This window comes from Equus quagga, chromosome 16 (genome assembly GCF_021613505.1).
Source record: "Equus quagga isolate Etosha38 chromosome 16, UCLA_HA_Equagga_1.0, whole genome shotgun sequence".
Taxonomy (NCBI): domain Eukaryota; kingdom Metazoa; phylum Chordata; class Mammalia; order Perissodactyla; family Equidae; genus Equus; species Equus quagga.
Window position 1 is genome coordinate 11,606,816 of NC_060282.1, and position 14,508 is coordinate 11,621,323.

A 14,508-nucleotide genomic window follows, 5' to 3' on the forward strand; every position below is an offset into this window, starting at 1 on the left:
CAAAGAACATAGCTAACTCTGTAACCAGCTGTTTATTACTAACATGCAATAATTAACATGGCAATGGCCCACCTGGCAGCACAGTAATAAGCAAGAGACATTCAGTAAGCATTTATTGGGCTCCTACTGTATACTAGACTTGTGCTAAGCCTAAAGATGTGTAAGATTCACTAGACTTTGCTTTTAAGGAGCATATTAATAATAACTTCAATAGATAATTGTTATTGAATCTTTTCTATATGCCAAGCCTTTCACATAAGTTATCTAGACTGTCTTTCTTTCCTTCATCCCTCACGTCCAACCTGTCACACCAAATCTTAAATAGATTTAAAATCCACCCAGCCTCTCTTCATCACCACCACTCTCCAAGCTATGGTCATCCCTTACTGAATAATCACAATATCCTAACTGGTCACCTGTTTCCATTCTTGCTTTCCTACAATTCATTCTCCAACCGGAAGTGAGAGCAATCTGAAAAAGAAGAAATACTTCCCTGTTTAAACCCCCCAAGGGCTTCACACCCAAGTTGGTGAACTCCCGCTGGTGGAACCAAGGCAGTGTCTTCCAGAAAGAAGGCGTCTGAGCTGGTCCTGGAAGGCTGGGAGGTTTTAGGAAGATTGGATCGAAAGGGTGTGCCTCACTGAGCTGGAGATTACTTAACACCTCACAAAGATGTCACTGTCCCTGCAGAAAGGGTCCTATCATGTTAATTTAATGAAGAACATAAAACAAATCCACAAGAAGATGTTAGGATACAAAAATTAAAGGGAAAGACACTGGATCAAGAGATCTAAGGGCGGGCCTCAGTCCTGCCTCCCACAAGCTTGAACACCCTCAGCTAAAACATAGCTTCCAGGAGAGAATGACCCTATTAAAACCCTGGCCCTGTCTCTCACTTGTTGTATGACCTTGGGCAAGTCCCTAAACCTCTCTGAGCCTTGACTTCCTCACCTGCTCCCTGTTGGGAGGGTTGGAGATGATGCATAAGAAGTAGTGGTTTCTATGTCTGTTCACATCATTCTCGCAGGAGAAATGTTAATATTTACAGTAGGGCTACCTGAAGATGCTGGTCATGGCCAGAGGTGACTTTCCTGGGGCTCTGGCAGCCCTGAGTCTCCTCACACCTGTCACCAGTTTGCAGCACATGGCTGTGGCCAGGCACACAGTTGGGTAGTTCTGGTCAACGTGATACAGGCCTGCACACAGCACAATCGTTGATGCTGCAAGTGCAGTTAACACGATGAGAGTTACAATGATCACAGCAATACTAAAAACCGTATTAGGCCTTCATGCTCTTATTTATGAATTTCTAAAAATTTGGACTTAAAAGCCTCTAGTTCGAGTCCTAGAAGTCTATGATTACCAGTAAGGAGAAAATAATACAGAATCAGAGTACTAAGTTAGTAGTATGGCCTCACTCAAGGAATTGAGAGAAAGTAGAGAGCTGTGGGATCTGGACTTCTCAGGGAAAGCTCCTTGTGGCAAAGGAACTTTGAATGGTACATAGGATAAGTAGAAGGAATACACCGAGACAGAGATGGAAATGGAGGTGGAGATAGATAGATAGATAGATAGATAGATAGATAGATAGATAGTTATATATGTGTGGGGCCTGGATTTGGCCACCCCAAGATACGTCTCTTTGGCATGATGATTATTTGGGGCTGGTTACTTTGCAGACAGGAAAGCAACTGAAAAGTAGAATTTACTTACCCTTTGTAAGAGACATTTACATTGTAAAGGAAATCTCCATCTGTAAAGATATCTCCCTGTCTTCCAGGAAGAAGTGGGGATGACCTTATCTCTAGAAACTTTTAATCAGTGGGGAAGACAAGGGCTTAAATCTGCATTTGTTTATTGTGCTTGTCTGGTAACCTCCTGTAACTGACTCCCCCCACCCCTAACATCCTCCTTTTTCTTTAGCTGGATATGATATTTAAGGTGGGGGCTTCAGCCATTTTGGTGAGTTGCTCAGCTTGCCTGAGCCTCTCCCATGTATATGTGTTATAAAGCTTTGTTTAATTTTCTCCTGCTATTCTGTCTCATGTGAATTTAACTCATTCTCCAGCCAGAAGAACCCAGAGAGGGTAGAGGAAATGTCTTCCTCCCCTACATATGTATCTATGCATTTTTCCTCTGTTTTATATTGTTTCATCCCTTGTCGTATTTCAAAAATTTTTGGAAAATTTTCCAGCCCATATACAATAACAGCACCTTCCACTTGTCTCTCTAATCTGATCCTTCTCTCTGCCCACTGCGCTGGCCCACATTCAGATCTACTTACCTTGCTGGAGAGTTGACAACAATCTCACTAGTCGCCTACTTTCTGTCTGTCCCCCAGCCTTATAGTCCTTGTCAACCCCCTTCCTTCCTTATCCCTCACTTTAAAAATCACTTACTGGCTCTCTGTTTCCCTATGAGCTAAAGACCAAACTCCTTGTCCTAGCAATCAAGGTCCATTCCAGACTGTTTCCAGTGGAACTCTCAAGTCTCAGTTCTGACCAATCTCCCTTCACAGAGAACCTTCAACCATGGTAGCCTCATCTCCAGGCTTGCCTTCTGCTCTCCATTCTCTGCATCTTTGCCCGTTGCCTGAATGTTCTTCCCTGATTCTGTCTGGCAAACTCCTGTTTTTTGAAGACACTGCACTATCCACCTGGAGTGTTTCACCTTCAATAAAGCCTCTCTATGAAGTAGGCAGGGCAAGATTTAGTGCCTGCATTTCACACCTAAGAAAATGCAGATTCAGAGATGCTAAGTAGCTCACTCAAGATCAGACAATTAAGAAGGCATGACAAAAAAAGATTCAAATTCAATTCCTCCAGTCGTGATTTCTGACCTATTTATCAATGTCTTGCTATTGAAAATGGCACAATACTTAGTAGTGTTTTCTGTGTCTGAGAAAAGTAACAAACTTTGTGTGAAAGACCCTTTTAGCACTCTCTAAAAAGATTTTGAAATCCTCAAGCCATAAGAAGTGCTTAAAAGAAAGCTTTTTCAAGAGGGGCTAATGCTTAGCAGCAGATTCCGTGCCTAATGTCTTCTGGGCTCAGCAAATGTGATCTTTATTCCTCACATTTGACTAAATGCCTTTCAGGAGAGCTCAGCATCTTGCTCGAGTGTCATATTGCCTTTGGTTTATCACTTTATTACCGAAAAAAGTGGCTTCCTTTTTATTTCATAATGTTAGAGTTGTTGATACATGAGACTGGGTCCTCAACTAAAGGTCCCCATGGGTGTGCTGAGCCTTGGCTAGGGTAAGGCTGATGGCAGATGCATGCATTGCCGTATCATGGACCATTTGAAGCGCTAATAACTGAGGGGAGGGGTGTACTATATGCCAGGTTGTGTAGAAGCAGTTACCTAGGAAGTGGAAAGGTATATTTTATCACCAACATTGCTTAAAACTGCCAATGAATGGTGATCATAAAAAGAAGAACAACTTTTAGTACTTTTATTATTGTTTTAAATTCTCTATAGACAAAGGACCCCTTATTGCCTATACCTGGTATGGATCACCCCCCACTTCATCCGTCCTCTGCCCCCTACTCCCATAGGATAGCACTGCTGCTCAGCAAGTTAAAAAAATATGTCTTGGGGCAGCCGGTGGTGCAGCGGTTAAGTGTGCACGTTCCGCTTCGGCAGCCTGGGCTGCCGGTTCGGATCCCAGGTGCGAACATGGCACCGCTTGGCAAGCCATGCTGTGGTAGGCGTCCCACGTATAAAGTAGAGGAATATTGGGCACCAATGTTAGCTCAGGGCCAGTCTTCCTCAGCAAAAAGAGGAGGATTGGCAGCAGATGTTAGCTCAGGGCTAATCTTCCTCAAAAAAAAAAAAAAAAGTCTCACTGAGCCCTGACAATAATCCCATAAGGGAGCCACTGTTCTCATTTTGCAAATGAGGAAAATGAGGCTTGGAGGGGTTAATGACCTGCCTAAAGTCACACAGGTAAGTTATAGGATCTGAGCCATGGTCTAGGAAGGTGTGGCCTTGGCTGGCCTTGTGCACTGGGGTCTCCTGGCACAGCAGGCATTCAGCAATGATGGAGCAAATGAAAGAACAAGGAAAGAGCTTTGTCTCAAGGTTTCCAATTTTATGTATCTGGGAACTACTAAATGAAGGGATCTGAGAAAATCTGGACTGCCTGAAAACACGAAAAGAAGAAAAAAGTCCCCCTGAAACCTGAATTTTGTGATTCGTCCTTTAAATTGCACTCCACATCATGGACTATAGACTATGGAGTAATGTAGGCCATGGGCTATGAGTTGGCCACTGGAATGAATTAAAACACATCTGATGGCTACTGCTGTTGAATAAGCACCTACTGTGTACCAGATCTGTAAAAGGGGCTTTGTCATTGAGTGTAAACAACAATCCTAGGAGGCAGGTATGACTATTCCCATTTTGTGGATGAAGAAACTGAGGCTCAAAGGGGTCAGTCATGTAAGTTTTCACCGTCTCAGTACAAGTCAGTTGTTGAGTTCAGCCAGGATTCAACTCAAGCTTGCCTGACTCCAAAACCCTTTAGTCTGCATTTCCAAGCAGAACCGAAGCTCCTGGGGTCTTAGACCACCCTCAGGTAGACATGGATGTTATGCAGACGTTCACTCTCTGGCTGAATGAGCCTGAAGTGCACCTACAGAACAGGCCTTTAGGAGCCAATTAAACAGTTTCCGCATGGCTGTGCTCACACTTAGCTTTCAGAAACGGTAACAGTTCTGCGTGATAATTCCATAAAAGCCCTTTAAGACATAAACTCAAATGCCAGAGTGAAGATTTTGATAACAAAGTTTTTCAAAAATGTTTTAATTATTAAAAGTGTGACTAGAGGCTTTTCACGGTGCACCACAGTTCCTTTTTCACATATTCTATCGGTTCGTTTTCCCCATATTCCTGTGTAAGTTCCCTTCCACTAAAAGCTTTCAGCTTCAGCACCAAGTTACAATTAGAGTCCGAAAACAAGGCTTAAAATAGGGCATGCTTGCCGGTGAATTTAACAAGCATTTGGGCTGCGGTTACGGTGTGCTAGACGCTATCTAATTCTTTCACGAATATGATCTCATTTAACCCCACAGCAACCCTGTGAAGTAGCTGCTGTCGTTATCATCTCCGTTTACAGAGGGGGAAGCTGTGGTACCGGAGGGAGGTTAAGTCAAAGAGTCAAGGAGGGGCAGAGTCAGGGTTCAAACTCAGGCCTCGCCCCATGGCCATGTGTATGACTGCCACACCACTCTGCCCGCCCATCATTTACCTTCCCTTCAGATTCCCTGCTCTCCATCCCTCCTGTCAGAGCCAGACCCTAGTTCAGGCACACGTATTTATTTTTATTTATCTGTTCCTTCCACAAACATGCATTGGCCACTGCATTGTGCACGTTCGTTTTTTCGCCACCACGTCCCGCATTTTTCTGGAACTTCCTTCGTCCTCGCTTATTAATCACCCGAGTAATGACCAAGCTCTTTATCATGACTCTGCACTCCTGACCATGCACCTTAGGCAGAATCCTTAGGCAAACACGGTGAGTCTTGAACTGAGCAAGAATCTTCTCACGATGGCCAAAGATACAAGCTGTAAGGACGCAGAGCTCTCGGTGGCTAAGAGAGGATGAAGTCAACCTGCAGGAGAATCAGAAATCCAGGTTTAGGTGAAAGAGTCATTATGGGTCACTGGGTCCTTTTGTTTCCAAAGTCCATAGATTCCATGAGACACCCACTATACTGATGACAAAGCCTGAATTTGCTTAAGCTATCTCAAGCTGGGTATCTGTCTCTTTGTCACCAAAGGAATCCAGATAATCTGACTCCCCCCGCTTCCTTACTAAACCTGTGTTGGGTTCTGGAGGTGGAGAAAACATTCTCTTGGCACTCAAATACTTCACAGTTTAGGGACGGTGACAGACCCCCAAACAATTGAAAAATTTTGCAAAAGAATTGCAAAATCCCTTTAGCTGAAAAAAATGAGGATGAATGGTTACTTGATTAATTGAAAAAGTAGATTAAAATCAGGAAATATAAAAAATTATACTTAAATATTTCATTTTTGGCTTAAACATTAAATAATAAATTCATTCTCTGGTCTTTTGGAACAAGTCCAAGACATTTCTTTTGGTGTAGGTCTCTTGTTTCTTACAGAAATCATAGCTCATAGTGCATCAGCCAAGACTTCTAGTTCCTTCACGTGGAGCAAGAATTTAAAAGTCTGTGCAAAATTACCAGAGTGACTTCTGGATCTTCATTATTTTTCCCACAAATTTTTACAAGTCTTTTGGCAACATCTAATTTGGTAGCAATGCTTTACTTCTTCAGTCTTACTAATTCTTTCCAAAGTGTTCGATTCCATTTTCATACAAATAGCATCTCTTGTTCCTACTTATTTAAAATTTGTATTTAATTTGGAAACAAGCCCAGTTACTCCTGGTCAGCATGCGGCTGTAGAGGGAGTAGACGCTGTGGGCATTTAGATGGCTCCCTACCAGCTGGGCACCTTCAGCTTATGGGTGTGAGGGAGGGAGTGGAAAGCGTGGGTTAATCCAATGAGGCAGGCCAGAGAGTTGATTAAGTGGAAGTCAGCCAGAAGAGCTTCTACTGTACTGAGTTGGTCCGGGTGCTGGTTCAGAGGTCGGTGCAAGTTCCAATGGGGGCAGAAGGAGGCAGGTCTACACGGCGTAGGAGGATTCAGGGGGTGCTTCACGGAGGTGGTATCGCTTCAGCAGACCAGTTAGAGAAGGCATCTCAGGCACAGGCTAGCATGATCAAGGGAACGCATAACTCATCTGAGTTACTGAGTTGGGGTGGGGAGCCCCTGTACTAGGGTTGAGAGCACGCCTTATTCTTGAGATAAAACACCCAATGTTTCGTCTCTCCAGATCCAAGTTCTGTCCACTTGGTCTCTGTCTTGCTCTGAGTCTTGGTGGTAAATTACGTGGAAGCCCAGCTTCTCCTTCTTTTTCTTGCCACCTCTAGCAAGCCTCCCAGGACCTCATCTGCTTCTTATAGAGCAGCCTGCCCTGAGTCCCTGGGTTGCCTGCCCACATTTCTAGCTAGAGTCTGCTCCTGACTTACTAGCGCTTGTCAAGCTCCTGCCAGCCACCTTTGCTGGACCTCTGATACCCTGACTATCACTTCTTTTGCCTGTCGTCTCTGAGACTAAGCCTGTAAGCCCCCATGAAATCCAGGATCACATCTGCCTTATTCACCCCTGCATTCATAGCGTCTAACATACTTGCCTATAGTAGAATCTCAGTAAAAAGCTGTTGGGTGAGTGAATGAATGAATGAGTTCCATGTGAGAGGCCGTATACCATAGCCTCAGTGCTTGCTCTTCCCCTGTGACTGCAGCACCTTCTCTAGCTTTCCACAGGACTGGTTCCTTCTGCCCTTCAGATCCCGGCTTAAGTCACCTTGAGGAGTCCTTCATTGATGATCCAGCTAAAGCAGCCACCAGCTCCCCCAAATCTCCACCGTGGTCCGTTTATTTCCTCTAGCACATTCGCTCTACAAAGGCACGTACAGGTCTGCTTTTGTTTTCTGCTGATTCTCCATGCCCAGCCCTGCACCTGTCACACAGCACTATTCCTTGACATGGTAAATAAATGAATAGATGGATGAATTATGATCCAACTTCCAGAGAAAAACACAACATGGGCTTGAGTCTTGACTGTGCACTTACCAAGTACATCATTTTTGGCAGCCCAGTTTCACCTAAACTCTTTGAATCTCAGTATCCTCATGCATAAAATGGGGTGAAAATAGTAACTTACTACCTCCTATGATTAATGTGAGGTTTCAATTAGATACTAGATGCCAAACTTTTGGCATACTTCATAGTGAGTGATCACTGAAAATAAGATCTTATCCGTAAGCCCAGCATGAGTCTCTCTGCCTGGACCTTCGCTGCAGTTAACACCGCTTTGTCTGCAGGAGAGGGAGGTTAATGAGAGGACCCTCAGTTTGCAGGAACCTGAGAGCCACGAGTTCTTCCTGAAGCCATTCAGAAGCACGGCTGGGCTGCCTGTAAGCCCAGAAGGGCTGCCACCTGTGTCAGGGAGCTGCCCTGCTCTCTTTGTATTCCCCACTACAAACATTTGCATAAAATAAAGATCCCGAATCCCTGACTGTTTTCACCTTGACTTCCCCTCAGGGTGTACCTTAGCCGTCGATGCCCAGGAAGCCATTTCGATGACATGAATAGAGCACATTATGTGAAGAGCACACTGTGTGAGATGAGAGGGAAATCCAGCAGGAGTCATGGATGCACTTTGAATCAACCCAGGCCTCTTCTCATGCAAATGGAAAAAACCCAGGGCGAAAAAGATATGCAGAATGTGAGCACAAAGGCCACAGTCTGGCTCCAGGAGAGATTCTTGTCCTTCTGACCTCCAAAGCTGGAGAATCATACATTGTGCCTCAGCAGGAGCTGGGAATTGGATTAAGGGGCAAACTTGCCCATTTTCTTTCAGATTGTGTTTTCAGGGGATTTGAATGAGGTTTCTTAAGCAGTGAACACATCTGAAGGAAACAAAAGTCTTGAAAATGGCCTTTTATAAGCAGACTCTGGGCAAACTCCCATCATCTCACAGAAAATGCTTTCCAAAGGCAGGAGCTGGGGCAGTTGCCAGGAGCACGACGGGCTGCAGGCTGGCAAGCTTGGGCGCTGGAGAATTTTGCTATTAAAATTGTGTTTAAAAAGTCGCCCATAAAAGCCTTGATGTTGTACTTGAAGGTTGAATGTACATTGCCACTTAAAGAATCTATTTAACAAATAATCATCCTGTCCCAGGAACTGAGCTGGCTGCCGCAGGGGATGCAGCCATGAGCTGGACACAGTCTGCCTTCTCCCTGCTCACACATTTGTTTAGGAAATATTCCATTAGCACCTACTATTTTCAGGCTCAGCGTACCCCTCGAAACTGTGATTAGCACCTGCTCCCATCCAGCAGCAATTGCATGAACAGGGCCACAAGTAACTGGGAAGTTGACAAATAGCACAAATGAACACGAAGTGGACATGGACATGATGGGAGCATTTGTAACAAGCAAGCCTCTCAGTCCCACGATGAGACAGCTTTCCAGAGAGGAGAAAGCCTCCTCACAGGAAGCTCATTGGGTGCTTCATTAATAAAGCCCTTTGCATGAGCACAGGGTTGAGTAGAAGAGAGAGGAGGGGGAGGGGATTAACACTTCACATATTTTATTTTATTGACTTCTCACAGCAACCCTGTGAAGTAGACGATATTATCGCTCTTTGCCAAATTAGGGAGCTCAGGCACCGAGAGATGCTGTAGCTCTCCTAATGAAACATTGCTGTTACGTGATGGAGACGGCATCCCAACTCCTGTCTCACTCAAAACCCAGGGCTTTTCCCATCTCACCAAGAATCCCCTCAAGGAATTTTAGGTGGTAAAGGATTGCATCCTGGCCACTTGGTAACCATTCAGGTCGTGCAAGTAATTTAATCCCTCTTAGACTCAGTCTGTTCATTAAATAAAGATAATTATTTGCACCTGCTTATTTTCAGGGTTGTGCAAGGAATAAAGGAAAGAATAGAAGGTGAAAATGTTTAAGATCCGTAAATAACCGTGAGGATATGGGAAACTATGATGATTAGAATCCACCTGCCTCAAACTCAATTCCGCACTATAGATAATTATATAGCAAAGAAGCCAGATTCTTGCCTAGTTTCCACAACAGAAGGTTTTTCTAGGATTTAGTTCACTTGCTAGTTAACCAGTTATTTTGTTTTTATCTACCGCGTTGATGACAATGGAAGAATATTCTTCCGTCAGCTGTTAAGTCCCTACTTTCAGGCTGCATGTGTCTCGTTTCCTCTCCTCTTGATAAAGAGTTCATGCCTCCTGGTTTCTGGTTACTGGTTTCTCTCACAAGTCCCCTGTTTCAATAAATGGAGCACACCCTCCCCATCAACCAAACTCAAAACCCAGCCATCACCATGGTCATACCCTCTTTCTCTCCTAGCATCTCAGTTGATTGCCAATCCCATGGATCCTTATCCCACCATCACGTCTCACCTGGACCACTGCAGGAGCTTCCCCAACTGGTCTCTCTGCCTCTACTCTTGGCCTCCTCCCCACAATTCATTTGCCAGGGGCGTCTTTTAAAATGGAAATCAGTTTGTGTCGCCCTTCTACTTAGTACCCCATAGTGGCTTCCAGTTGAAACTGGAATTAAATGCTAACATCTCATGCAGGCTTGCAAAATCTATCTACATCTCCAACCTCATCGCTTGTCACCACACCCTCTTTCTCCACCCTCCAGCCACACCAGTGCTCTTTTTTGCCTCAGGATATTTGCGCTTGCTGCTTCCTCTTCCCAGAGTTCTCTTCTTGCACTACACGGGGTTGGCTTATTCCAGACTTTCAGGTATCAGTTTAAATATAGTTCCTCAGAAAGGTCATTCCTAATCGCTGATTAGAATCAGGTCATCAACCATCATACCCTCTGATGATGACCTGCTCTTGCATGGCACTTGTCACATTTTGCAAATGTGTAATATTTCATGTCTGTATGCCCTTTTAGAAAGTAAGCTCAAGCATAATAGTAGGACCCCCATCTATTTGGTTCACCACTGTGTACCCAACACCCAGGAGGGTGTCTGGAAAATAACAGGTACTCAGTATGTATTTGTCATGTCCATAGAATGGTATGAAATTAGCAATTCGTCAAGAAGTTCAGCCATGAATCCCATGACTTCTACACTGCCCACACACCCAACTGAGTCTCAGTGGGCAGCCTAACAAGACTGTCTCTCTTCATTGCTTTGTTCCAGGAGCGGCTGGTGCTATCTGTGCTCCCCCGGTTTGTCGTCCTGGAAATGATCAACGACATGACCAATGTGGAAGACGAGCACCTGCAGCACCAGTTCCATCGGATCTACATCCATCGCTACGAGAACGTCAGGTGAAAACCACAACATCCGCACCCCGGTTCTCCACATGATCCGTGTGCACTCAGCTGCTCTCATCTCACTGCCCTGACTTCTGTCTGCCTGAATGTCAGCACCTTTCCTCATGTGGTTGATTAATTCATTAACTAGTGATTATTCATTAGAGAGTTCTACATTTCTAAGTTGAGGCTCAAGAAGAATGTCAGAGAAGTGCAATTATATTTGCTAGTTGACTTACTGCCTGGCTCCCTTGCAGTAGGCTTGCCTGCCTGTACATTTTGAGTGGGAAAAGCAAAAGCCTTTTACACTATGATTGGGAAAATACTTCCAGAATGCGATCTGGAGGCCTCAGGGTTGATCACATATGTCTCCTCTTTAGATTCCTCATAAGTGTCTTTAAAACAATACAAAAAAGGACTACAGCTTCTTTTCCCTTTGCAAACATATTTTTGTCCATCCATCTACCCATTCATCTACCCACCCATCTACTCATCCATCTGCCCACCCATCCACCCATCCATCCATCCATCCATTCATCCATTCATCCACTTACCCATCCACCCCCCCATTCATCCACTCATCCATCCACCCACCCATTCATCCATCCAGCCATCCATCCACTCCTCCACTCATCCATGCATTCATCCACTCATCCAGTCATCTATCCACCCATCCATCCACTCATCCATCCACCCACTCATCCATCCATCTATCCACTCATCCATCCATCTACTCATCTATCCATCCATCCATCCATCCATCCATCCACTCATCCATCCATCCATCCAACAGTGCCCTCTGCATGCCCAGCATTGCACTAGACAATATGATGTGTACTGAATATCAGAGGGTGGGCTCCTTAGTGAGGCAGATCAACTTTAGCATCCAATTGTGCCTCTTTCTTGAGTGTCATTTTGGGCAATTTACATACCTGAATCTCAAAATCCTGTTCTGTAAAATGGGCATTTTAATGGCTGCCTTGCAGTGAGTGAAGATATATACAAAGCATAGGACAGGGGTAAGCATGTAGTAGGGCATTAGGCACATTGTAGATTGTTTCAGATATGTTCCTAATTACAAGTGGAAAAAAACCCAACCCTGGCCGATTATAAAGAAATGCATTGAAAGGCTATGTTGTGCCTCACAGAGTCATTGGGGAAGGATGGAGAGGCAGGCTTAGAAATGGGTTGGAATGAGCCAGAAGCATAGCCAAAATCACAGTAGAACACTAGGCTAGTGAGGATGCTGCTTCTGAAGAATCCATTGCTTGTGATAACAACCATATCCCCAACACAGCTGCAACCTCTGCAATTCCTCTTCACTTCCTCTGCAGCCCCCAGGATCCAGGTGTGGCTGCCTTTGCTCTCCCCCTTCCCCCGCCTCCCCCAGCCTCTTCACACTTCAAGTTAAAGCCTGGGGCAGATGTGTCTGACTGGCTGAGTGCAGTCACTCTCCAGAAGTGACTATAAAGCAAATATCTGACATTTTCAGCTTGTACAGTAGAACTGTATCTCCCTCCCACAAAATATCATAGAGTGGAAATTTCCCAGACGTAGGGGAAACGCCTATACATTGAACAGCTCTAGAAAGACCAATAAACCCTCCTAGTTCCTTTCTCCATAACTTTGATGGGAGGGAAGAGCAACTTTCCCTCTTACAAGCATCCCTGGGTGTTCTGCACCTGGCTTGCCAGCATGCTCATTTGAAATCAAGTCCAGCAGAGAGTGTGATTCTGACACAGTCTTTTTTAGCAGGTATATCAGTATACATCATTCTCGGGGTCTTGTCCAAGAATTGAGCTACACCGCGTTAGATGCTTGAGTTTGCAAAGCAGCCATTTGTCAGGCAGCAACTCCCACGAAAGGTACACGCCAGATCCAGGAATTGATCTCATCAATACCAATTCTAGAACAACAGGTGGAGGGCAGTACCTATAATTATAGCACAGTGTTCTATTATTAAAGTAAGCAAAGAGTGCTAAGAGATAGTAAAAAGAGGAAAACCTGGGTAGCGGGAGGAAGGGGTAGAGAAACCTTCCTAGAAGAGATGATTCTTATTTGCTTTATTTAAATTGAGTCAAGCAAGTGGAAAAGACAAAGACAGGAATCCTGGGCAGAGGGATCAGGGACAAATGAAGGCAGACCATTGATAAATATGTATTGCATGTGTGAATATATATATATATATGTATATTTGCATATGTATTATATATTATAAAAACAAGAAAATGTATATATGATATATTGTGAAAGTGCCTGTCACCATGGAGAAAGAGAGGAAAAAACTACCGTTAATAAAGAGAAAAAGGGAAAAAATAAACAAGCCTGCCCACCCTCACCAACATACTTGGGAACCTTAAATTCAATAAACAACAGGTTTGGCTTTCTTTCTGCACTAATCAATTTTCAGTGCTTCCCTTAGTGGGGAATAACTAAAGTCACTTCTGCTCCTCTCCACCTGCCCATTTATTTTAGATCATTACACCAAGTTCTTAGGGTCCAAACCCTTTTCCAGATGTTCACACCACACTAAATTAAAATTGCGTTTGCCGCCCTGCGTTTCTCAGCGTCCTCAGCTTGCAGCGAAAGAGCTGTTTCTAACGGGAGAAGAATTTACAGAGACACCCACTGCTGCACCGGGGCCTCTCCCCAGCTGTTCACAGAGGTGGCTGTGGCGAGATGCCCACAGCTCCCGCTGTTACAAGAAAGATGAGCTCAACGAGGGGCGGGGGCCTCTGCAGCCCACTGCAGGGATGCTGGGTGCTAAAATAAGAACAGAGATGAAAAAAGCAGAGGAGGATGATCCTTAGCCCGTGTCTGAGAGCAAAGCCAGGCCGGCTGCTTCGCCCGCTTCTCTGGCCCCCGTAGCACACCCACTGCAGTATAGGGAGCATTTTTGAAATCGTTTCCAATCCTGTCGCTCTCTTCATGGCTACCCCCCTGGTTCATTCTTCCTTCTCTCTTGCTTTTCTGTTATTTTGTGCCCCTACCCTAAAAACAATCTGCTCTAAATGCCTAACTCTTAATTATATTTCACACAGTTCATCGCCTCCTGGCAGTAGAGGGTGTGGTGAGAGGCTCCATCCTCGGGGGCGTTAGTGTTTCCTGGTAGGCTGGGAGCCAGCGGATCAGAGTTCTCGTCCCAGAACATTTTCTATGAGCCACACCCCCTGCAAGACTTTGGCCGCATTTCATTTTTCTGGGTCTTGGTTTCCTGATTCAAACGCTGAGCTGTTTGAAATGGACAAAACATTTGGACTCTCAAGTTGATTTCAGCTATAAACATCTGAGACTCCACCAGATTCACTGAATTAGAGATCCACCTGGCCACTCACCTTTTTACGGGAAGCCATTTGGGCTTCCAAGTCCATCTGCCCAATTCTATTCCTCTTTCCTATTTTCTCCTCTATATTGAAGACACTTCTTGCTTGGGTTACAGTTATGCTGTCTGCTCTAACAAATAACCTCCCAACTGTAATGATTTAAACTCGATATAATTTATTCACACAACTGCCTGCTGCTAATATTCCTGGTCAGTGGGTGATTCAGGGACAAAGGCCCCTGCATTTTATGGCGGTACCACTCCTTGGGCCTCAAAGTTCTTGGCA

The 14,508-nt window shown here is 44.7% G+C and overlaps 1 protein-coding gene across 1 annotated transcript in view; it reads left to right on the forward strand.

Moving 5' to 3' along the window:
- Positions 1-14,508, forward strand: part of ADCY8 (adenylate cyclase 8) — a 215,681-nt gene that overhangs the window by 70,880 nt on the left and 130,293 nt on the right. Inside the window, exon 3 of the mRNA XM_046642315.1 lies at positions 10,785-10,915. Coding sequence (XP_046498271.1) covers positions 10,785-10,915 — 131 coding nt within the window. The remainder of the gene's footprint in view (positions 1-10,784; positions 10,916-14,508) is intronic.